Source organism: Podarcis bocagei (assembly GCF_964188305.1).
Source record: "Podarcis bocagei genome assembly, chromosome: 8".
Taxonomy (NCBI): domain Eukaryota; kingdom Metazoa; phylum Chordata; class Lepidosauria; order Squamata; family Lacertidae; genus Podarcis; species Podarcis bocagei.
The window spans coordinates 1,070,241-1,096,223 of NC_138133.1; the positions used below are offsets into that span (position 1 = coordinate 1,070,241).

The 25,983-nt window shown below is 47.9% G+C and overlaps 1 protein-coding gene across 3 annotated transcripts in view; it reads right to left on the bottom strand.

Annotated features, from left to right (window-relative positions):
• ELF1 (E74 like ETS transcription factor 1) overlaps positions 1-25,983 on the bottom strand; it is a 75,850-nt gene that overhangs the window by 23,487 nt on the left and 26,380 nt on the right. For 2 of the 3 annotated variants that reach the window (XM_081205996.1, XM_081205997.1), the window contains one exon: positions 7,060-7,345. In XM_081205996.1, coding sequence (XP_081062122.1) covers positions 7,060-7,131 — 72 coding nt within the window. In that variant the 5' untranslated portion in view covers positions 7,132-7,345. Of the gene's footprint in view, positions 1-7,059; positions 7,346-12,334; positions 12,462-25,983 lie in introns of those variants that run through there. The other variant, XM_081205998.1, reaches the window with a different exon arrangement.

A 25,983-nucleotide genomic window follows, 5' to 3' on the forward strand; every position in this document is an offset into this window, starting at 1 on the left:
TTTCCCATTTCATTCAAACCAGGCACTAGCTTCAGAAGACACCAGGATATTAAACTGCATTTTAAATTGAGTTCCACACAATGATTTGTTCCAAAGCTGGAACCATAGTTTCCTGATTTGGCTGAAATGGGAAACTGTAGGTAATTAGATTGTTCCTGGTTGAATCACAAAAAGGTTCTACATGCAAGCAAAAGGCTCATTAATATCTCAGCTTGTTGTTGTTTAGTCATTTAGTCGTGTCCGACTCTTCGTGACCCCATGGACCACAGCACGCCAGGCACTCCTGTCTTCATCTCAGCTTAGCAAGATGAATTATAATTTTGCTAACCAGGCCAAGCAATTCTATCTGATAAGTTACAAATTCACCACAATGATCAGAGAACAATATAAATTTGGCTGGAGTTGTTTGGGTGTATTTGTTTACCCCTCAGAATGACAACAATGCTGGATGCAATTCACCAGGTGTAATGGTAGCCAAAGAGAGAGATTTTTTACATGTATCAGAGCATAGTTCTTTTGCAATGCTCTCTGCTACATTCAGCTATCTTCCAAGCTAGTGCCTCTTGTCCTTCCAGGGAGTGTCCGCCTAGGTCTAAGTCCCTGCGTGAACTTGGGCCAGTCACTATTTCTCCAACAAACCTACTTCAGAGGATTGTTGAGAGGATAAATTGGAGGGTAACAATGGCAGAATCAGTATGTTGCCCTGATCAACCTGGAGGAAGAACAGGATACAACCAAAGTAAATAATATTCTATTGCAAGTTGGTCAGACAATGGAGTTACTTCTCAAAGTAGCCAGTATATTCCCCACAATAAGTTCTGGTTTCATGACTGTCCAGGAGTGGTCCATTGTCATGAAGGGATAGAACAGGATTGTAACTGTGCCTTGAGAAGATATTATCTGATGAGGACAAGAGAACACCTTCAACAATCTCTCTGCCTGCAATAATTCAACCACAGAACTCATAATCTCTAAAATAACAATAAGCTTAAAAACGCAATGCAAATCACCTCTTTTCAGAGAAAAATATATAAAGAGAAGAAGTTGTGGAAGGATCTGATCTCAGTGGTGGAGCAAATGCTTTGCTTGCAGAAGGTCGCAGGTTCAACTCCTGCTATTGCCTGCTATTAGAATCATAGAATCATAGAATCATAGAGTTGGAAGAGACCACAAGGGCCATCGAGTCCAACCCCCTGCCAAGCAGGAAACACTATCAGAGCACTCCTGACATATGGTTGTCAAGCCTCTGCTTAAAGACCTCCAAAGGAGGAGACTCCACCACACTCCTTGGCAGCAATTTCCACTGTCGAACAGCTCTTACTGTCAGGAAGTTCTTCCTAATGTTTAGGTGGAATCTTCTTTCTTGTAGTTTGGATCCATTGCTCCGTGTCCGCTTCTCTGGAGCAGCAGAAAACAACCTTTCTCCCTCCTCTATGTGACATCCTTTTATATATTTGAACATGGCTATCATATCACCCCTTAACCTCCTCTTCTCCAGGCTAAACATGCCCAGCTCCCTTAGCCGTTCCTCATAAGGCATCGTTTCCAGGCCTTTGACCATTTTGGTTGCCCTCCTCTGGACACGTTCCAGTTTGTCAGTGTCCTTCTTGAATTGTGGTGCCCAGAACTGGACACAGTACTCCAGGTGTGGTCTGACCAGAGCAGAATACAGTGGCACTATTACTTCCCTTGATCTAGATGCTATACTCCTATTGATGCAGCCCAGAATTGCATTGGCTTTTTTAGCTGCCGCGTCACACTGTTGGCTCATGTCAAGTTTGTGGTCAACCAAGACTCCTAGATCCTTTTCACATGTACTGCTCTCAAGCCAGGTGTCACCCATCTTGTATTTGTGCCTCTCATTTTTTTTGCCCAAGTGCAATACTTTACATTTCTCCCTGTTAAAATTCAATAGAAGACACTGAGAAAGATCTCTGCCTGAAGCCCTGGAGAGTCACTGCTAGTCGGAAGAGATAAAACTAGGCAAGATGGACCAATAGTCTGGTATGGTATAAGGCTGCATCCTTGATATTGCTATAGTTGGGCTATTATTGGGAAAATATTGGGAAACTAATAAAAATTTATTTGGTATAAGGCTGCTTTCTAGACAGCATCTTGTTCTCCTGCGCCCTCCCCCCCAAAGTAGGATGATGATGAGCTGTTCTATACCATTAGGTATTTTATACCACTCAAATTTCTATGTGCTGTACAAAAAACAACAACAAAATTCAATGGGTAGACTTAATATTTATTTGTTGTTGTTTAGTCGTTTAGTCATGTACGACTCTTCGTGACCCCATGGACCAGAGCACGCCAGGCACTCCTGTCTTCCACTGCCTCCCACAGTTTGGTCAAACTCATGCTGGTAGCTTCGAGAACACTGTCCAACCATCTCATCCTGTCATCCCCTTCTCCTTGTGCCCTCAATCTTTCCCAACATCAGGGTCTTTTCCAGGGAATCTTCTCTTCTCAGGAGGTGGCCAAAGTCTTGGAGCCTCAGCTTCAGGATCTGTCCTTCCAGTGAGCACTCAGGGCTGATTTCCTTCAGAATGGAGAGGTTGGATCTTCTTGCAGTCCATGGGACTCTCAAGAGTCTCCTCCAGCACCAGAATTCAAAAGCATAAATTCTTCAGCGATCAGCCTTCTTTACGGTCCAGCTCTCACTTCCATACATCACTACTGGGAAAACCATAGCTTTTACTATACGGACCTTTGTTGGCAAGGTGATGTCTCTACTTTTTAAGATGCTGTCTAGGTTTAAATGTTAAGGAGAAATGCCTCTGGGAATAGGAAAGTCTTTGCCAAGTGCCCAAAGTTCAACAGTGTGGTGGCTTGTATCAGCTCAGCTGGAAATTAGTTCCATAGACCTGGGCCCACAATACTGAATGTGTGGCTTCTGCTGGATATGAGCCATGCATTTGAGCCATGGGGTGCCACAAAAAAAGAGACTGGATTGGAATCGGCTGTCCTTAAGGTATCCTGGACCCCCAGTTGTTAAGGGACTTGAAAATTCATGAAGCCAATGTTCAAACAACAGGGTAGTCTGCCCTTGCCATCAATCTAGCCACGTCATTCTGTCCCAGCTGGAGCCTCCAGACCAGACCCAAAGGTAGCCCCACAGAGAATGCATTGCAGTAATCAAGTCCTGAGGTCACCAATGCATAAATCACAGTTGAAGAATGGCAGGACAGCGGCTGCTCGGGTTGCGAACGTGAGGCACGTTCGCAACCTGCAGTGCTGCGTCTGCGCACGCGCAGGTCGCAATTCGGCGCTTCTGCTCATGCGCCAAAACCCAGAAGCAACCCGTTCCGGTACTTCCAGGTTCGGCGCAGTGTGCAACCCAAAAACACACAACCTGAAGTGTCTGTAACCCGAGGTTTAACTGTCATTGGTGTGCTAACCACAGCTTGTGAAAGGGACTCCTAGAACTGAGGTTACCTAAGGTTACCATTGACAAGGCTGAATCCAGCCTGCTTTTCCAAAGGGAATGCAAACACAACCAGAATAGGCAACTGGCCAATCTTCCAGACACAAGAATCACTTGCCTTCATCAAGCTCCATTTACTGACCCTCATCCAGTCCATCAATTTACAGAGTGTTCAGGTCCTTGTACAAAAATGCTTCTAGCTTTAGGCTCTGATCTATACATTTATAAACTTAAATGTATAAATTAGACACAACGAAGAAGAATTTCATAGCAAAGTAAAATTCTGTAACTCTCCTCAAAGCAAACTGATCTGTCTGGCATGCTACAAGCTTGTCTCTACCCCCAAAAACTGAGAACTGATGAAAATGGGTATCAGCAAGTGAAGGGGTGAGACCATTGTCATGTGCACCCCCCTCAAACATTTTACCTGCTTTCTTGCTGCCAGCAGCCTAGTGTGTGTCTGATAGTGGTTGACACTGGAGGACCTCATGTAGTCTTGGGAATTTGAGGCATTGGCTTGAGTGGTTCCCCTTCTCCCTTTTGGGACCTACTCAGAGGTACTTGTATTAACCGGCTGGGCCTCTCCATGGGATTTGTCCTGCACAATCCCACAAGGTTCCATTTGTTTAATGTGTATATGATGCTGCAGAGGAAAATCATCGGTTGGTTTGAAGTGAGATGCCATCTACTGTATATCTGGAGATTTGCAATTGGTTTGGCATGGGGGGGCACATCCCCTGAAAGACAAGTATGGAGATTGGCGCTCTATTGAACTCTGCACTATCTGTTGGAGGCACAAGGCAGGATTCATGCCAAAATTAATGAATGTTAGAATGATGTCAGAATGAAGTTAAGTGGTTTTAGCAGCAATGTTATAAAGGAGTATGTAAAAATGGTTTGTTAACAGGTGAGAATCCAAAGTTACAATATATTAAGTTAAAGGATTAGGATAAAAGCAAAGAGGGAAAGGATTTGCTGAACTAACTAACTGAACTGGAATACAAAAAAGGGAGGTGTGAGGAGGTCAGGGAAACAAGTAAATGAAAGACAAGACATGGAAAGATTGATTTGTTTTTAAGTGTTTTTATCTTTCTGTATTTTGTATTTTTTTCTTTTCTTTTTTCTTTTTTTGAAACTTTAATAAATATCATTTAAAAAAAAAAACAAGGCGGGATTCATGGCTTAGGACACCTTTTACCAGCATAAGCTGGTTCATCAGTTATTAACTTTATGCAGAGAAAAGCAGCCTGGACTATTGCAATGTCTGGCATGCGCTGCCTTTAAAGACAGTTCAGAAATCAGAACGCAGCTGCCTGGAGAGTGGTTGGGACCAGGTTTTGGGGTCATTATACCAGTTGCAATGGCAAACTATTTGTTTGTGGATCCAATTAAAAGTCCTGCTGTTGACCTTTAAAGGCCTAAACAGATTAGGACCAATTTCTCTGAACGGCTCTTGCCCCCTTCCCAGCCTTATGACTGGCCTCAGAGGCTCTACCATTAAGGCCTACTTCACTGACAGACAGCAGATGCAGGGCCTTCACAGTGCTGGCCCCAGATCCCTCCCAAGGGTGTACACTTGGGTCCAACTTTATTAGCTTTTGAATGGGCCTTATGGATTTTTAATTTCAATCTGCTTTTAACTAACGTGTTAGCCCAAGTACTTCATTATTTAAACTAGGGTGGATAACCTGAAGTCACCATACACAGTCTCCAAACTCCATCCTACCCTGAAATTTGTCATTTCTTAAAATAATAATCAATTTTTTTTAATTGATTGCTTCCATGGTTCTCTCAATATGATGCCATAAGGTTTTTTTGCCCCTCCCAAGGCGTCTCCAAATTTTACCCCTTTTTTTTAACTTGCAGGGTTTTTAAATAACGTTTTTGCTGACTCCCAGCCCAGCCCTGCCAAAGCTGATGATCCCACTCAAGCACCGACAGTGGGCCTGCGGATTCTTCAAGGGCCATGAGCACCTCAGTTTGCAAGGCCCTCTGGAAAAAGCACACCCAAATTCTGAGCTGCCTTGACTGCCCTTTTGCCCCTCTGCCTCATGCCTTTTGCTTGTGCACAGAAAGGGGGAGGGAGGAAGCCACAACTGTTCAGCCGTGGCCAGAAGACAGGACACTCTTCTTGAAGGATACACAAGTGCCAAACATTTCAAGAGGCAAAGTGCCAATAAAAGCTGCTCAGACCTTTGCTACAAAGTTGGCTAAACTGTGGCTCTTTGGCTCCAACCAACACTGTTAATGGTAAGGTATAGCGGGAGCTGCCGTCTGGGGAGCTACAGCTTAGCCACCCTTCATTTATTTTATCTATCTGCAATAATAATAGTTGACACCAACATAATCATTTTTGGCTGCTCAGAGGTGCCTTTGGACCCAGAAGGCAGCAGAAGGGGGTCTAATGGGGTACGGCATGCTTATATGCACACCAACACACACGGGAGGCCAGGAACGAACGCCTGAGCAAAATGGTTGTCACCTAGATACTGCTCAATTGTTTTTAAAAAAACCTCAAAGCAGTTACAAAAAGAAGAAAACGATGACATTAGCAGCAAAAGTAATTAAAAACAACTATTTAAAACATTAAAAAATAGTTAAAATCAACAATAAGCTAAAACCTAGATTAAAACACATGGTCAACATTCTACATGTGTGGATAGGCTTGCCTAAGGTGTTTTTAGCAGGCACCAAAAAGAGCATAGTGAAGGCACCTGCCTAGTGTCAATAAGCAAGGAGTTCCAAAGTGTGTGCACTTGTCACACTAAAAGATTGATTCACCTACTACCAGTAGTACTTTGAGCTTCACCCAGGAGCAAATGGGCAACCACTGCAGTTCTCCAAGCACAGATCTTATATGCTGACAAGGCCTCCCTCAGCAAACATGCCACCCCACTCGGCACTAACTGCAACTTTCAGATCAAGTGCAAGGGAGGCCCTACATAGAGCACCTTGCAGTAAATCCTACCCTGGAGCAGTGGCGTAGCGTGGGGGGTGCAGGGGGGGCCGGCCGCACCGGGCGCAACATCTGGGGGTTAGGGTTAGGGGGCGCAAATCCACGGGTTAGGGGGCGCAAATTACTTGCCTTGCCCCTGGTGCTGACAGCCCACGCTACGCCACTGCCCTGGAGTAATCCATGCCAAGCCTTCCTGGTCCAGCAAGGGAAACTTGTGTATGTCATACCAGTTGCAATTGCTAGAAGGCACTTCTAGCCACTGAGGCTACCTGGACCTGGACCTACAGTGACAGACTGGATCCAGAGATACTCTGAGACAATCAACCTCCTCTTTCAGGGAGAGTGCAATCCTGTCCAGAGTAAACAATTCACCAGTTTCTCAGATGTAGGAACCACTCACCCACAGTGCCTGAGTCTTGCTAGGATTCAAGTTCAGTTTGCTTTTTCTCATCCATCTGGAGAATTATAGGTGTTATAAAGTCTTAAGGCATGAAGCCTATCAACTAAATTGCTCATAAACACACATACACTAGAAAGCCATTCATAGATGTGCACAGGATTTCCCTTGTGATTAGAATCAAAGGTTCAAAAGGGGGAAAAGTAAAATAACGCTTTTAATATTTGCGTAGAATACACCAGTGGTTATCCAACATGGTTTATTTTATTTCTCTCTTACCTGTTGCTCATCCTCCATAACATTACTGGCAAATTCAAACATTAGGTCATTCTGCTGTACAGCTGCTGCCATAATAAAGCATTCCAAGATTTCAGTTCTGCATGTGGGGAAAATGCTCCTTCAGTGTAAAGAAACAGAGTTTATCATCAGGAATGAGTTGTGTGGGGTAGACGATCTTGAAGTTACTCAGGTACCCAGATTCTTATACAATCTTCCTGGATTCTACTATTCACAGACAGGTCAATTAGAAAATGCCTTCCTGAATACTCTTGTAATCCAAAGGCCACTGAAAAACAAAATCAAGATCACAGTCATAAAAAATGTAAAATAAAATCAAAGAAGATGCTAGAAAGTCCATCTCTTTATTTTTTAACACCTTACTAATATTACTTAAAACAGACAAATGCTTTATTATTATAATTGGGAAGCACACTTTTCTAGCAGCCAGCAAACAGAAATACAATGGAGTAATCAGAAAACCCACCATCTAAGGTGACTGGAGGGATCGAACGCCACCAGTCCACGTAACACATTTCTGCCTTTCAAGCCGATCCAACTTTGCAATATATATTTATTACTGGTTTAAGAAAATGTCTCTCTTTACCACACTCCTAAGACTCATTGCTTGTTTTTGATCTAAAGATGCAAAAAAGTCTTCTGCCACCCCTAAGTGAACAGATATTTGGGCATTTTTTTCAACCCTGTGTAAATGCAACGCAAGTGTATTCTTATCTCTAACACCGGCTTGTAAACAGCAGGAAGGAAACACTGACCACGTCATGGCAAATGAGACATGCAAAGAACTGTATGCTACAAAACTCGATAAACAAAACTGCACTAGGAATATTGCAACATGTGAAGAGATAGACTTATACCGTAATTCTTTCATTCTAACAAACCGTGTATAAAGTTGGACTAAATCAGTTTAGCAGGAAGTGATAAGCCATATCAAAATTCTAACCTGAGATAAAAATAGTCAACGCAGCGCTATTAAAAGCAAAACATAAATGAGATCAAGATATGATGTGTGATGTTCTTTAATTTTGGCAGTCCTCTTGACATTTGTACTCAGAGAGTTTTTGTACCAAACCCATATTGGAGTGTGAAGCTTTCAGGAGGTCACAAACGCAGCTGATCATACTTCATATTTATTTCCTATAGATGCGCTGCATCAAACTCCACTGTTAGGTCAGAAATTCCCTAATAATCCCTGCCAACATTGCAGTGCCCCTCCCCCTTTCCTTACAATGAATCCTCATATTCAGTGTGCATTAGAAACTAAAGTTCTTCTGATTAGTGCTAAGAAGTAACACAGTTCTTGGTGCCTGGGTTCTTAGCTTTGCATACTTAAAATAATAAAATGTAGAGTTGGAAGAGACACTAGGAGCCATCTAGTCTAACCCCCTGCAATTCAGCAATCTCAACTAAACCATCCCTGATAGATGACATCCAACTTCTGCTTTAAAACCTCCAATTAAGGAGGAAGTCTGTTCCACTTTCAAACAGCTCTTACTGTCAGAAAGTTCTTCCTGAAATCTTTAGTTGAAATCTCCTTTCTTGTAAGTTGAAGCCATTCGCTCAGGTCCTAGCAAGGGGAAAAACAAGTTTGTTCCACCCTCCACGTGACGGCCTTTGAGATATTTGAAGATGGCTATCATATCTCCTCTTGGTCATCTCTTTTCCAGGCTAAACATACCCAGCTTCCTTCAACTGTTCCTCATAAGGCTTGGTTTCCAGACCCTTGATCATCTTGGTTGCCCTCCTCTGCTCACCTTCCAGCTTGTCAACATCCTTCTTAAATTGTGGTGCCCAAAATTGGACACAGTATTCCAAGTGTGGTCTGATCAGGGCAGAATAGAGTGGTACTATTACTTCCCTTGATCTGGACACTAGACGTCTGCTGATGCAGCCAAGAATAGTGTTAGCTTTTTTGCTGCTGCATCACACTGTTGACTCACGTTAAGCTTGTGGTCCACCAAGACCCCTAGATCCCTTTCACATGTACTGCTAATAAGCCAGTTGTCCTCCATCCTATATTTGTGCATCTAGTTCACGGGTGTCAAACACAAGGCCCGCGGGCCGAATCCGGCCCGCCAGACCTCGTCATGTGGCCCGTGTAGCCGCCGCCGGCCTTCACCTTTTATTCTCGCGCGGCTGAAGGGGAAAGAAGGCGGCGGCTGAGGCGCTAGCGGGGATTGAGGGAGACTCTCGTCGTCGTCGTCGTCCTCCTCCTCCTCAGCTATGGCGGAGAGAGGAGCGCTCGGTGGCCAGCGGGGCTCGCTCACGCCTTCGCTGCACCAGCCGGCATCCAGCGCCTCAGCTTCTTCAGCATCCCCGGCTGCACAGAGCCTTTCAGGGCAGCCTCCGCCGCTGCCGGCGGTGCTACAGCAGCAGCAGCTGGCGCCTCCTTCTCCTCCGGCGGTGGCGCCTTCGTTGTCTCAGCCAGCCGCTCTCGGCCCCGGAGGAGGCTCTCTGGCCCCGGGGGAAGGCGGCTCGGGGGCTCCTGGGTCAGGCAGGGGGGTGCCCGGTCCAGATGAACCTTTACGCCACCTGGGAGGTGGACCGGAGCTCGCCCAGCTGCGTGCCCAGGTGAGGAAGTGGGGGTGGGGGTGGGGAGGAGAGGAGAGAGAGAGACTCTTTCCTTCCTTTTACATTCTTTGGTACCGCCACCGTACAGATTTTATGAATTCAGTGGCATAGAAATGTGCATTTAATCAACCGATTCCCTGAGGGGTAAGTAGTAGCCGTGTCGCAGCAGCAGCAACACACACACCAGAGGAGGAAGAGGAGTCGTCTTTGTGGGCAAGCTGGAGGCTTAGCACGTTTATCTGCTTTGGTTGGGCTGCAAGGTTTCTTTCCCTCCAATCTCATATCTTCTTCTCCACGCCCCCCCCCCCCGCGTCTCACCCCGTTTTCTCCCTCCGTTTACCTTCGCAGGTGTGGAAGTCAAGCCCGACCCCACCCACTCCCTAAAACCTACTTGCTCTATCGCGTGCCAAAAAGGGAAAAGAAAAGAAACACACAGAGAAAAGGCGCCTCCCTATTTTAAGTATTTACGTCCCTCCTCCTTGGGGAATAAAGGATGAAACCTAACCCTTAGACGTCATTTATCTGTTCCCCATATTTACAAAGTGTGTGTGTGGAGGGGAATGATAGCAAATTGCTTCTTTTAATCACACACACTTGAATGTTAAAGAGTGGTTTGCCTTTATGTGGGGCTGTGGGCTGATGTTTAAGCCAGTGTTTCCCAACCACTGTTCCGCGGCACACTAGTGTGCCGCGAGATGTTGCCTGGTGTGCCGCGGAAAAAATTCGATTTTTTTTTTTAAGTCAAATTTTCGATTGGGGCGCCGTCACTAGATGACCCCTGGGGTTCCCTCCCTCCCTCCCACTCTGCGCCTCCCTCCTCCTCCGGGGAGGCCCTTCCTGGCTCTCGGCCAAGGCTTGGCGGCTGCCACTCACTCACTCGCTCGCCCACCCGTCCCTCCATCCCTGCACCCGGCCTCTCCCCCTCCGTCCCCGGCGCGGGGGCTGCCGGGATCCATAGTCCCCTCGCCCTTGGGCTCCGCGCCCGCGCGGGGTGCGCAAACTACGTTTCCCAGCGTGGCCTGGCGGGCCAGGCGTTTTGTTTGAAGCGCTCTTCTCCCGGCCATGGAATGAGCGCAGCGGCGGCGGCCGGGCAGGCAGGGGCTCTTCCGCGCAGACCCCGCGCAGCCTGCCTGCGCCCCCGCGGAGATCGGGCGGCAGGATGGAGCCCGGGGATCCCCGCGGAGGCGGAGCGGCGGAAGCTGCCCCCCAGGTAGGGCTGCGTCGGGGGTTTTTTATTTTTGCAATGCTGCATCCGCACCGGAGGGGACGCATCGGACCGCGGGGAGACCCCTTGGCGGGCGTGCAAGGCAATGCATGCGTGCAGGCGTTTCATGGAGTGCAGTGCAATGCAATGGCAACGCGGCGCCCTGCATGCATGCATGCATGCATCTTCCACTGGCGCTCCGGACTTGGCAGGTGAGGGGGGTCCCCAGTGGGCGGCAGAGAGAGCCGGGAGGGCGAAGGGGAGCCGGGGGGCAGCAGCGCTGCTCCCCGAGCCGAGCCCGGGGGGAAACTTCGGCGTCGTTGCGCCGGGTGTTGGAAGCGGAGGCTGGCGGGGGCCCCTCACCTGCAAAACCTGGTCGCCTCTCATATATTTCGTGCATTGCATTCATCGCCCGCTTTCTCCTCCAAGGAGCTCCCGGGGGCGCGCGTGGTTCTCCCCGTGTTATCCTCGCAACAACAGCCCTGCGAGGTGGGTCAGGCGAGTGGCCCAAGGGAGCACCCAGGGATTGTCCTGGCCAGGTGGGGTGATTTGAACCCTGCTCTCTGCCCGGTCTTCGTCCTCATTTAGCCCCCACATGTGCATGACTGTGCATGACTGAGGTTTTCCCCCCTCGTCTTGGCTATGGTGTGAGTCTGTCCTGTTAATTAATGGGGTTCTGCCTTCGGAGAAGATGAGCCAGCCCTCAAGGAGGTGATTATGTAATTTGCTAGCAATTCATGTCCCTCCCGGCGTGACGCTGCGCGCTGACGTCACGGGGCTGTAATGGTGGTGTGCCTCGAGATTTTTTTCATGAAACAAGTGTGCCTTTGCCCAAAAAAGGTTGGGAAACACTGGTTTAAGCAGGAGTGGGAAATCGAGGGAGGTTGTACATAGTGAAATAGTTGTACATAGTTGTTCCTCTCAATGGGGGGCAGCTGCACCTAAAAGTTTTCTTACATGAGTGTATGTTGGGGTCCTCGACCTTTGCGGAGAACTAATACCCCCTTCCATCTATGCCTGCATGCCTTCAAAGAGAATGAGTTATATTTTAGCTACCATCTTCCTCCTTGTGTATAAAGGGGGTGTCATCCGGCCCTTTGAGGGTGACCAAACTGCTGATGCGGCCCCCGATGAATTTGAGTTTGACACCCCTGATCTAGTTCTTCCTGCCTAAGTGCAGAACCTTACATTTGTCCCTACCGAAATTCATTTTGTTAGTCTGGGCCCAGTTCTCCAAACTGTTATGGTCATTTTGAATTCTGATTCTGTCTTCAGAGGAATTAGCTACCCCTCCCAAATTGGTGTCACCTGCAAGTGAATACCTTCATCCAAGTAGTTTATACATATGTTGAACATCAACTGGCCCAGAACTGAACTGTGTGGTACCCCACTTGTCACTTTTCTCCAGGATAATGAGGAACCGTTAGTGAGCACTCTTTGGGTCTGATCAGTCAACCAGCTACAAATCCATTTCACAGTTACCTCATCCAGCCCACATTTTACCAGCTTCTCTGCAAGACTATCATGGGGGATGCATTTGTCAGAAGTCTTACTGAAATTGAGATACACTATGTCCACAGCATTCCTCTGATTCACCAAGCTAGTAACCCTATCAAAAAAAGGAAAGGAGATTCGTCTGGCATTACCGGTATTTGTTTTTGAGAAACCCATGCTCGGTTTTAGTAATCATAACTTCCTATTTTTAATGCCCATAGTCTAACTGTTTAATTATCTGTTCTAGGGCGGTTCCTAGTATGGACCTCTAACTCACTGGTCAGTAGTTACCTGGGTCTTCTCCCCCCCCCCTTTGAAGATGGGGACATTTGCCCACCTGCAGTCTTCAGGGACCTAGAATCATAGAAGAATCATAGAATCATAGAGTTGGAAGAGACCACAAGGGCCATCGAGTCCAACCCCCTGCCAAGCAGGAAACACCATCAGAGCACTCCTGACATATGGTTGTCAAGCCTCTGCTTAAAGACCTCCAGGGAAGGAGACTCCACCACACTCCTTGGCAGCAAATTCCACTGTCAAACAGCTCTTACTGTCAGGAAGTTCTTCCTAATGTTTAGGTGGAATCTTCTTTCTTGTAGTTTGGATCCATTGCTCCGTGTCCGCTTCTCTGGAGCAGCAGAAAACAACCTTTCTCCCTCCTCTATGTGACATCCTTTTATATATTTGAACATGGCTATCATATCACCCCTAACCTCCTCTTCTCCAGGCTAAACATGCCCAGCTCCCTTAGCCGTTCCTCACCTCTTCTCCAAGAATTCTCAAAGATAATAGACAAAGGCTCTGAGATTATATCTACAAGCTCCTACAGTACCCTTGGGTGCAGCTCACCACGCCCTGGAGATCTGAATTCATTTAAAGCAGCTAGGAGTTCCCTTACCACTTATTTTCCTATCTTAGGCTATAGTTCTCTCCTTGTATCATTTATTCTGTTATCACCAGTAGAAACCAAGCAGCTTCTCAACCAACTTGGGTAAAAAAAATTATGGACACTTTTAATTTCTAAGCATATCTACCCTGAAAGTACTGTACACCTGAAAGTAATGAAACACTGTCTGTTTTTTGCTATTGATTTTGTATTTTTTTGTGGCTCTTTCTTGTGTGTGACTGTGTGGAACCCGTTCAGCTACTGATTGATTGACTGATTGATTGATTGTGTGACTGCAGTACATTGTTTATTGCTTTCATTTTATGGATCAATGGTCTCGTTAGATAGTAAAATTCATGTTAAATTGCTGTTTAGGGGTTATTTTTTTAAAGTCTGGAATGGATTAAACCATTTTGCATTCCTTTCTATGGGAAAGCATGCCTTGGTTTTGCAAAACTTTGGTTTTGGAACGGACTTCCAGAACGGATTAAGTTTGAGAACCAAGGTACCACTGTAGATCTGGAGCCCACAGGTGCCTGAAGGCTGTATATATTACATATATTTGCAAGCCCCTTACAGTTTAAACCTATCTTATTGGAAGATGCTAATATATTAATATGGTCTTCCTCCCTCCCAGTTGCTGTCTAGTGTGACCAACATGAACAGTCACATCCCTAGTAGGGCAGGCAGCTGGTATGATTCAGCTAGACCAGAAATTCCAGTTTGTACACATTGCTGTCTCTCTTCCTTCAGGACTGTGCCTGCACTATCGTTGTGTCAGATTACAGAGAGCCAGGACTTTTAGCCCTTGCAAAACAACTAAACATATCACATACTGAGATCTGCCTATACCTGTTGTTTCATATTTAACCCCTTTCAGTACCAACGGGACCCCTTTATGTACAAAATGCCATAAAATACTTTTAAAATAAGACTTATAAACACAGTTATATGCCTAGATGTTAATATAACTTCACACACACACACACACACACACACACACACACACACACACACATATATATATATATATATATATATATATATATATATATATATATATATAAAATCACTTTAAAGTATTTCAGGTAGCAAAAAAAAATTATGTCATGTCAGAACGAACTTGCTCAGAAAGCAGATACAAGGGGGGGGCGACCAGAAATTACCAGTATATTTTATAAAGGTTCTTGACTTGCCTTTCTATTATTGCAAGAAGTATTTTAAATATACCCATTCACTTATGATACTGATAGAAGTTCACATTTTCATATAAACACTGTAAGCAGTAGTTTTAATAATTGCCCCCTGCTGTCAGGTTTCTGTTTGCTTTCTGTTTGTTTCCTGCAATAAGTAGCTGTTCAAAGTAAGCAAAAGACGCAAAACCCAATCCACACTTGACTGCAAAGTTAAATTTGAAGCATACGACAATCTAAGCAATGGAAGACACAAGTGACCAGTTCTTGCTCTCAGGGATGATCTCTGTATCCTTAATGCGGATATTTCTCTTTCCATCCCATCACTTCCACCTCTTCTTGCTTGCCATTCGTCAACCATTGCTCCCCTGAGAAAACTCCCTTTACTGTTGCTATTTTTAGAGCTCTCTCTTTCTGCCACTTCTCACAGCTCTTCCCTCAACTCTATCCAATACAATTGCTGGTAACACTTAAGAAACACTGTATACATTTTGCACAAAGCTTTGAAACTTGTATGCGCTTTCTACTGACTGTTAACTACTGTTAACTACACGCGTCAAAAGGAAGAAAAGCACAAACATGCTCTGTAAGGTATGAATTATGTTAGCACCTTTTCATTTACATGCATTATCCACTGGACAGGTTTGTCCTGGACTAAGTGGTTTTTCAAATGATAATTACAAATGCTAAGAAAAACTGAACTGAAAAGGGAGGCTTAGCTGATGAAAAGAGAAAGCCTCACACAGCCTGCCCAGGAGAGAAACACAGGCGACTTTCTAGCTTGATGCAAGTGGAGAGAGAGGTCAGTCACTGGAGACCAGTGACTTTGGTCTTGGAGACCAGCCACATGGTGCACTTTCAGAAATGGCATCTTCCTTTTAAGAAACCTTTACTGTGCAAAATGCTCATAACCCTATGGAATCAACGAACCCTACCCCTCCTCTGCACACCCAAAATATTACGCTAGCATAAATCCTTTGTTTCAGGGCTCTTTATGGAACTGTAGGATAGAGACAACACAGTTGTAGTAATCAAAGTTAAAAATAGCAAAAACCTAAAGAGAAAATGAAAAGCGGACAATAGTTCTATAAAATTGCTAATGCAACAAGCCCAATTTCTTTTAAACTACAATTTGTTTTAAACTGTTTTCTGTGCTGCATTTTATTTGGCTGCAACCTGCGCTGGGACATTCTGGTGAAAGGAAGGAACTAGTAGCAGCAGCATAATCTCCAACATTTCTCCAATGAAAATAGGGACATCCCATTCCATAAGAATCATTTTACTATTTATACCCCACACATACTATTGGGTTGCCCCAGCATTCTAGGCAACTTCCATATATCAAAACATAATAAAAAACAAAACATTTTTTAAAAAAACATTTCCTATACAGGATTGCCTTCAGACGGGTCGGGGGTCGGATAACTCCATACCCTGCAACATTTCTCCAATGAAAATAGGGACATCCTAAGGAAGAGTGGGACATTCTGGGATCAAATCAGAAACCAGGAAGGTTTCTCCAAATCAGGGATGTCCCTGGAAAATAGGGACCCTTGGAGGGTCTGTAGTAGTAGCAGTAGTCATCGTAGTGCTGGGAGTTTTTAAGCTCTGCTGAAACCAACAGGATCTAAAAGCCGATGAAGCCAAGCATGTGATCATAGAACAAATGTTTTGGGAACACAATTCAAGGCTGGGAATGTGGGCAAAGGGCTAGTTTGATCATGAACTTCAGCGTCTGCCAGGGAACGCTTGCTGAGGAAAGCCCTGCCCCATCCTCAGTGCTGTGTTTAGTTTCCAGCAAAGAAGCAGGAAAGTGAAGAAAATACACCTAATCCAGGTGCATTGCAGAAGCAGTGAATGAAAAATGAGAAGCAAACAAAATACAATGAAACACTTTCCCACCTCTGGGGTACCTTGCAGCCCCACAGAATCCTTACAAGGAACAGAACAGATAAACTATGGCAAGCAAACAACAGCTAGAGATTAGCATGGACCGGCTGTGCCTACTCAGAACAAAGTCCTGTCTCTCCATAATACAGACGTACCTCGGAAGTCAAATGGAATCCATTCCAGAAGTCTGTTCGACTTCCAAAAAGTTTGGAAACCAAGGCACAGCTTCCGATTGGTTCCCGATTGCGCAGGCACGCCGGAAACAATAGCAGAAGCCGCGTCGGATGTTCAGCTTCCAAAAAAAGTTCGAAAACCAGAACACTCACTTCCCGTTTTCGATTGTTTGGGAGCCGGAACGTTCAACTCCCAAGGCGTTCGGGAGCTGAGGTATGACTGTATACAGGTGTCAGGGCTGCCACTCAGTCCCAGCTCACATAGGACCACGTTAGCCAGCGTTCAGGTTAAAAGAGTCTTTATTGGATTACAGCTTCCATTTCCAAACTGCAATATGCAGCCCTACTTCTTCTAGGTCAGACCGGCGAAGACCCGTCTGAGTCTCCGCCTCTAGCACACCAGCTTAATACCCTAGCCTTGCTCCACCTCCTGCGCCTTTCCCTCCGTCTCTGGGTCCTTCTGCCCCCCGGGGTCTCCTTTTTCCTACTCTCTTCTGACGCGGACCCCCCTGACCCTTCCGCCTCCTTGCGGCGGGCTTTGGGACCTGGTTCACTCTCTGGGCTGCTTACTGCGCCAGCTTCCGCTACATTTGAACTTGGCGCGCGCGCCCAACTCTCAACCTTCCTCTTGATCGTTTCGTCGCTCCCCGAGGTGGGCGTGACTACTCCTGACTCATGCCCTCCCTCCTTCTGAAAGCCTCCGGAACCCGATATCTGGTCCCCTTTCTCCCCGCTGTTCCCGTCTGGGTACGTGGGTCCCGATCTCCAACTGCTGCTCTCTGATTCCTCTCTGGACCCTTCTTCCTGGGGTGTCCCCCTGCTTTCCCCCCTTGCTCTGACTGCTGGCGCTCCCTTCTGGGAATCCTCGGACTCACTGGATAAGCTCGGCGATCTCGGTTCGTCATCCCCACTCATCTTTCCTTCGTATTCCTCCCCCTCGCTCTCTGTCTCCTCCCTTCTCTGCGTCTCTGCTTCTGAACCCCTGACATCCATCCCCCCCTCGAAGCCCCCCCTTCCCCCCTCCCCACTTTCAAGGGTGGTTGCAGGGTGCTCCATCATCACAGGAGTGAATGCCGGATACAGTTCGCTCCTCGTTGCTGGCCGCCAACTGAAGACCTCCGAGTCTTCCTCCTCGCGTTCGTCAACGGTGAGCTGCTCCGCCTCCATTTCAGTGCCGCCGTGCTCGAAACCGAGATCCTCCCCGCACACGTCCATGTCAGTCTCTGCGTCGGTCGCTTGACCTGGCATCTCCAGCCACCTCCGGCGCCACTGCTCCTCTGGCCGATCGTCCCACCAATACGAGGTGTCGGACGCCGAACCCTCCGGTGACCCCTCTGGGGAATGTGTGCGCTGTGCGGGCTCCCCGTCCGAGTCGAAGCCATGGAACGTGCTGGAGGAAAGTGTGGGCGTGAACAACCAGTCGTCGAAGAAGCCTGCTGGCATGGGTCTGTGTGGGAAAAGGGCATGAAACTCGTCCTTCAGCAGGGGTTCCTCCAAAGCGTAGTCTGGCACCCAGCTATTAGCACTAGCCCGGGTGCCCTCCCTGGCTAGGAGGTATTCCACTCCGTCTTCCCCCCATCTGGAGTCCAAAATCTCCGTGACTTCGTTGATGGGGTCCTGCTGTGGCAATCTTCCCGCCTCCGACCGCTCCTGAGACGGACTCGGTGCTGTTCCTGGTTCCTGGAACCTGTGAGGTGTCCTGTAGGGAGTGAGCACCGACCTGTGGAACACCGGATGCATCCTGGAACCCTCCGGGAGCACCAGCCTGAAAGCTACTGGGTTGATCTGCGCTTCGACTTGGTATGGACCGAGTTGCTTGTGCCCCAACTTCTTTTTGGCTAACGATCTGGTCGGCACTGCGTGGGCTGCCAACCAGACCCAGTCTCCCACTCGGATCTCTTCGCCAACCCGCCTGTGCTTGTCCGCTTGCACCTTGTATGCGTGCTTCGCTAGCTCCAGCTGCCGTCGGAGTTGATCGTGGACCTCCTGCAACTCAGACGCGAAAGCGTCCGCCGTCTGCGGTTCCCCTTCCCCCACTCTGTCCAGTCCCGGGAAGGTTCTGGGATTCCTCCCATTGTTGGCGAAGAACGGTGTCACCCCTGTGGACACGTGCTTCGTGTTGTTGTAGGCGAACTCGGCGAGCGGCAGGTAATCCACCCACGTCGCAGGCTGTTGATTGGCATAGCATCTCAGGTACTGCTGCATGATGGCATTGACCCTCTCCGCTTGCCCGTTGGTCTGCGGGTGTCTCGCTGATGTCAGGTTGATTTTGACGTTCAGGAAGCCCATCAGCTTCTGCCAGAAATTCGAGATGAACTGGCGACCGCGGTCGGACAGTATAGACCGCGGCAGCCCGTGCACTTTGAACACGTGATCTATGAACAGTTTGGCTGTTTGTTCTGCCGTGGCCACCTTCGCACACGGTATGAAGTGTGCCATCTTGGTGAACAAGTCCACCACCACTAGTACAGCCGTCTTGCCTCTCGAGCTGGGTAGATCCGTGACAAAGTCCAGGGCCACCCTCTCCCACGGTTCAAACGGCGTTTGCAGCGGTTCGAGCAGTCCCGCCGGTGGTTTGTGCACCGGCTTGGCCCTCTGGCAGGTGTCGCACCTCGCGACGTAGTCCGCGACTTCCCCTCTCAGTCTGGGCCACCAAAAGTCCCTTGCGACTAATTCCACCGTTTTTTCCGTGCCAAAGTGCCCGGCCGTGGGTGCGTCGTGCAACTGCTGCAGTACCTTGGCGCGAAGTTCATCTCCAGGCACGTAGATGGCCCCTTTACGTAAGAGCAAGCCGTCCCGTATCTGGAACTCGTCGCTCTTCGCCGTGCCCTTGTGCACCTCGGCCATCTTCGCCTGCGCGAATGAGTCGTCCTGCAACGCCCGCCGCACCGCCTCCAGGTCTACTGTGGCTGAAGCGCACGCCCACGCTGTTGGCGCGAAGATGTGCATGGCTGCCGCTGGCGTCGCCTCTTCGAGGTATTGCGGTTTTCGGGACAGTGCATCCGCCATGATGTTGGTGTCGCCTGGGACGTACTCTATTCGGAAATCGAAGTCAGCAAAGAACTCCGCCCAACGTATCTGCCTCTGGTTCAGGAACTTCGCCGTGCGCCAGTGCTCCAGATTCTTGTGGTCCGTGCAGACCTGCACCGTGTGCTTGGCGCCGATCAGGAAGTGCCTCCATGCTTTGAATGCTGCATGAATGGCAAGCAACTCCCTGTCCCAGATGGTGTAGTTCTGCTCCGACTTGCTGAGCTTTCTGGAGTAGAACGCTCCCGGTCTCCAGACCCCCTGTGGGTCCCTTTGCAGCAGGACAGCTCCCACTGCTCTATCGGACGCGTCTGTCTCTACCCGCATCGGTCTGCTGGGGTCGATATGCAGCAGTTGCTCTTCCGACGCGAAGAGACGCTTGAGTGCCTGAAAGGACTGCTCTGCCTGCTCCGTCCAGATGAATTTCTTTTTCTTGGAGCTTAGCGTGTCCGTAATAGCCGCCGTCTGCATCGCGAACCCTTTGATAAACTTGCGATAGAAGTTGGCGAAGCCGACAAACCGCTGGACCTCCTTCCGGTTGCGCGGGCTCTTCCAATCCAACACCGCTCGCACCTTGGCGCTGTCCATGGCTAGCCCCTTGTCCGACAACTTGTAACCCAAGAAATCCACCTCCGTCGTGTCGAACTGGCACTTCTCCAGTTTGGCGTACAGTCTATGCTGCTGCAACCTCTCCAGCACCTCCCGAACGTCTTGGTCATGCGCTTGCTGCGACTCGGAGAATATCAGGATGTCATCCAGAAAGCAGACGCACTTCTTGTAGAGGAGTCCCGCCAACACATGATGCATGAAAGCTTGAAAACAGTGAGAACCGTTTTGCAATCCAAACGGCATCACTCTGTACTCGTAGGTGCCCAGAGGCGTGAACATGGCTGTCTTCCACTCATCGCCCTCCCTCATGCGGATGAGATTGTACGCCCCTCGCAGGTCCAACTTGGTAAACACGCGTCCCTTGCGCACCGTCGCCAGTAGGTCGTCAATCCTGGGCATGGGGAAATCAGAGGGCTTGGTCATCTTGTTCAAGAGGCGAAAATCCACCACCAGCCTCTTTTGGGGTGTGTCCTTCTTCTTCACAAAGAAAACAGGACTGCCCCCTACTGCCCTGGACTCCCGGATGAAACCGCGCTCCAAATTGTGATCTATGAACTGTTTGAGTTCCTGTAGTTCATCCTCAGACATGGAATACAGCCTCCCCTTCGGTAGCGTCGCCCCTGGTAGGAGGTCAATCTTGCAGTCATATTGCCTGTGCGGTGGTAACTTGTCTGCCTCCTTCTCGCAGAAGACCTCCAGAAAGTCTGCGTATTTGTGGGGGACTGCTTGCAACGTTCCCAACTGCAGTTGTGATTCCTCCTCCTCTCCCTCCTGTCCGGGCAGGATGCAGTGTTCTGCGCAGTAAGAGGAGCCGAAGATCAGCTGTCGCTGGTACCAAGCCAGTGTCGGACTGTGCCTGTCCAGCCAACTCATGCCCAACACAATGGGTGTGTCCGACAGTCGTGTGACGTTAAAACTGATGACTTCCCTGTGGTTGCCAAGGCGCATCACCATTGGCGGCGTTTGCTTCACCACCTGCCCCCCCAGCAACTCTCTGCCATCCACTGTGACGACTTGCAGGGGCAGAGTGGCCGGCAATAGCTGTATAGCGTGCTGCTCCACAAAATCCTGTGCTATAAAGTCTGCGTTGCTTCCAGAATCCACAGAAAGCGGGACTTCGATAGTGACGCCATCGGGCAGCTGGAGAGATGCTGTGAGTTGCACTACTGGTTTGGGTGGGAGGGGGTCTGTGGGTTGCAAGATCGCTGGGGACTGCTTCAGTGATGCGTCTGGCTGGGCCCCAGTGCCTCTGTCTCCAGCCAGACATCGTCGTTTCCCTGCTGGTGTTCGCTGTGTTGCGTGGCCGCTTTCACCGTTGCGGAGGCTGCAGTGTGCTTGGAGCTCCTCTGGGGACACTCTGTCGCATATATAACACTCTGGGGACACTCTGTCGCATATATAACGCATATATAACACTCTGTCGCATATATAACACTTCCTGGTCCCTCTAGGAGGTTTAGTCTTGACTGCCGCCGGTGCAGGGGCTCTGGTAGCTGACTGAGCCCTGGCTCCTCCCACCTCCATAGGTTCCACTCCCCCTCCTGGCGGAGGTGTAGATTGCGCACGCGTAGCGTCCCTGGGAACGAAAGAGAAACTTCTCGCTGCTTCGCGCCCTCCACGTCCTTCGTCTCTGCACCACGGACGTTCTTCCAGCCTCACCCCCACAGTCAGCGCCCTTTGGACCACCTCCTGCGTGCTCCGGGGCCTCTCCCCCCTCGCAATTTCGTCTTTAACAGCACTGCTTAATCCCTCCCAGAAGAGGTCTCTGACTGGGGGCGAATCCCGGTCCCATTCCAAGGCACTGACCAGCGCAAAAAAGCGGGCGTGATACTGGCGTACGCTCGCCCTCCCTTGTTTCAGTCCATGAATCTCCCGTCGGGCAAGATCCACGTCAATGGTAGATAAAAAGCACGCATCCATCGCTTTGATAAAGGCATCTGCATTCTGAAGCGCCGGATCTTTATCCCTCCACAAATTGCGTAGCCACGCTTTAGCATCCCCATGCAAATGGGATAGTATAAACCCCACTTTCTCTTCCTCATCCCTAAAGTCTTTCGCCAGCAGTTGCAGTGCGCACATTACGTCTGCTCGAAAATTGGGGTACTGTTGTAAATTCCCATCGAAGTGAGCCACAAGCCCTCCTGCTCTCCGTGCCAACCCAACCCCCTCCGGTCTGGGTCCTGGCTGCCCATGCTTAACCAATGCTTCAAACCTGGCGTGGAGATCTCTGTAGGCGGCTGCCGCATCCTCCTCCCTTTTCTTGGATGCCTGTACCTCCGCGTTCAATTGGGTCACTGCCTGTTGCAGCGCTGAAATTTTCTCTGCTTCCGTCATCTCTGCCAACCGTTGTGAGCTCGCTCCCAAACACCAATTTCCTCCTCTCGCTGCTTCTGCCTCCGCTGCGAGGTATCAGGTGTCCGAAGCTTAAAAGAGACGGGTCTTACTGTCAGGGCTGCCACTCAGTCCCAGCTCACATAGGACCACGTTAGCCAGCGTTCAGGTTAAAAGAGTCTTTATTGGATTACAGCTTCCATTTCCAAACTGCAATATGCAGCCCTACTTCTTCTAGGTCAGACCGGCGAAGACCCGTCTGAGTCTCCGCCTCTAGCACACCAGCTTAATACCCTAGCCTTGCTCCACCTCCTGCGCCTTTCCCTCCGTCTCTGGGTCCTTCTGCCCCCCGGGGTCTCCTTTTTCCTACTCTCTTCTGACGCGGACCCCCCTGACCCTTCCGCCTCCTTGCGGCGGGCTTTGGGACCTGGTTCACTCTCTGGGCTGCTTACTGCGCCAGCTTCCGCTACATTTGAACTTGGCGCGCGCGCCCAACTCTCAACCTTCCTCTTGATCGTTTCGTCGCTCCCCGAGGTGGGCGTGACTACTCCTGACTCATGCCCTCCCTCCTTCTGAAAGCCTCCGGAACCCGATATCTGGTCCCCTTTCTCCCCGCTGTTCCCGTCTGGGTACGTGGGTCCCGATCTCCAACTGCTGCTCTCTGATTCCTCTCTGGACCCTTCTTCCTGGGGTGTCCCCCTGCTTTCCCCCCTTGCTCTGACTGCTGGCGCTCCCTTCTGGGAATCCTCGGACTCACTGGATAAGCTCGGCGATCTCGGTTCGTCATCCCCACTCATCTTTCCTTCGTATTCCTCCCCCTCGCTCTCTGTCTCCTCCCTTCTCTGCGTCTCTGCTTCTGAACCCCTGACAACAGGTTCTACCATGATTTTCTTAGGTAACCTTCTCATTTGGGCACTAAGCAAATAACCACTTTAAATTTCCTTTATTCTCTTGGATCAACAAAGTTAGTGATACCCTAACTTACTATGGGAATAAAATGAATTCCACCATCTAAATTAGGAGTTCTAAAGCAAGATGAACTCAAAACAGGAGATTAGACAGTCCTGAAAAACTGGCCATTGGTCTTTTGAAACATCAAGCTTCCTGTAGGACTTATCCCAATGTCTTTAATTAAGACACCTGCTTCAACAAGGGTAGTAAACAGCAACAAAGGTTCTGTCCTGCTCAAGGCACTGTGTTTCACAGTTTAAATTCACATGTCTGGATAGCCAGCCTTGAAATAGCATAAAGGCTACTTACAAATGCAGATTGTATAAATTGCTACAAATAATACATCACAAAACAGTTGAGATTTAAAACTTTCTTTTTTTAAAAAAAAATATCATTAACTAGCAAGCAGTTACAAAGAGCTTTCCAATTAGGCAGTTATCTATAGGAAGTGAGTAAAATATTGCAACTCTGCATTTCAGAACTGGCTAGCTTCTACCTGATTAAGAAATCTTTCCAGCTCAAAAACCTGCACATTCTTTCACCAAATGAAATTGGTTGAAAGGGAAAAAATATCCTGCTTTGTCAAGGATTGTCATGTGTGAGAGCCTTTAAAACTTCAAAGTAAACAGACCATCCTTCTTCACTGGACTGTTTGCAGCAAGCAAGATTTTAGTTTTGCCCCCAGCAGATAGGAGCCGTCATGGTGACAAGGCTGGGGGAAGAGCAAGGCATCACCACTGCTTTTGGTGGCGGACAGAATTTATGGGCTGCCAACTAGCAACCATTTTTCTTATTCTTTTGGATGAATATGAAAATAATTGTACTTAACCTAATGGATGTGATCCGTTATATAACATCAATGATAATCACATTTATACTAGTTTGTCACAGCCATGCAATTTACTCCATCATGTAATTTCATGTTACCCCAATTGGAAGATAGATTTCATGGAATTCTACAATGTTCTGATACAAATAAATTGATTGTTTCTGACTAATCCTAACAATGATTAAATATTCAGGTAGGTAGCCATGTTGGTCTGACGCAGTCAAAATAAATAAAAAAAAATTTAAAAAATTGTCCAATAGCACCTTAGACACCAACTAAGTTTGTTCTGGGTATAAGCTTTCGTGTGCATGCACAATTCTTCAGATACACAGAAACAGAAGTCACCAGACCCTTATATATAGTGGGTGGGGTTTTTCTCAGGAGGGTAGTAGGAGATGGGTGATTGACTAAATGGGTATAGTAAACCTGTTGACAACTGTTAACGACTGCAATTAATCCTACAGAAAAAAGCAAGGGATAGTATGCAGATGACCAAAAATAGCTTTAACTATTAATTAATTATCTACTCTGCCTTATTCCTCCATTTGTTGCTAATGATCAGAAATATTTCCATTTCCATTAAGTCCAGTCTTCCCTGAAAAAAAGAATAGTTACTTTTTCTATTTTAGACTGTTACATCATAACCTTCATGAGAAGAATTAAAGAAGAGCAGTATCTTGGTTCATCTGTTCCACTTCTAGTGGTCTAACTGACAGGAAGCAGACGTGTAGCTATGAAGTATGAGTGACAAGTGCTTCCTGCCTTCACTGCTGCATCTTTCTTTCACACTTGTAGTAGGAGAGTTCATTAATGCCACAGTATACTAAACAAAGCATCAAGTGTCATGCCTTTCAGAGAAACACCTGCTAACATCTGCAAAGCAACATGCTATAAAAACACAAATTCAAAACACTGTGGGGCAAGGGGAGCCAATTCTCACACAAGGAAAAGATAGAACTGAGGGAGATGAAAGATGGCAGACATTCTTTGAAATTATGTATATTACCAAAAATCACAAACCACCATCTTAAGAAATTATGTTCCCTAGCTTCACAAGATCTAATGGCTAGCAAGGCTTCTAGCAATTGTGACCTAAACATACAGTATTGTTGTGAGTTTGCAGGGGAGGAAGTTGGCTGTATGTGAGATCCTCTTCACCCCTGGATCCCTGAATCCAGCAAGTGTTAACATAGAAGCCAAGTTAGCTTCCTGTGTTAAGGTGATCACCTGGCCATTAAGAGAACAAAGGCGACAGGAATCTGTGGGAGACAGCAAATAGGCAGGCACCCTCCCTCAACTCAGAGAGTTAGAAGGACAAAGCCTGGGTTTTGAGTTGCAGCGAGCTGAATTCAAAGCAAAGCAGCAAGCTGGAGAGAGGCAGAACAACCTTTGAGAGCAATGTTATATTTCTTCTTGAATCCAAGACCCTTTTTAGGTGTTGATGCTGTGAACCCCTCCCTCATAGGCAGAGATCAGATATCATAAAGACACCACAATCTCCTCTGTGCCTCATTCCAAAAGGAAACATGAAGGGCCTGGAACCGCTGGAATTGGAGATTGGGGTGGCATGCAACAATATGATGTGCCACATGTCCATCATCACAAAAACTGTATGGAAGCAACTAATCCTGCATTTTTATGAAACACAGCATGATTAAAACTATTGAATGATGCAAGCATTTCAGAGTTTGACAAACATCTGTTGTCAACTGTAGTATACACCTTTCTGCTACAAAAGTCATACAAAA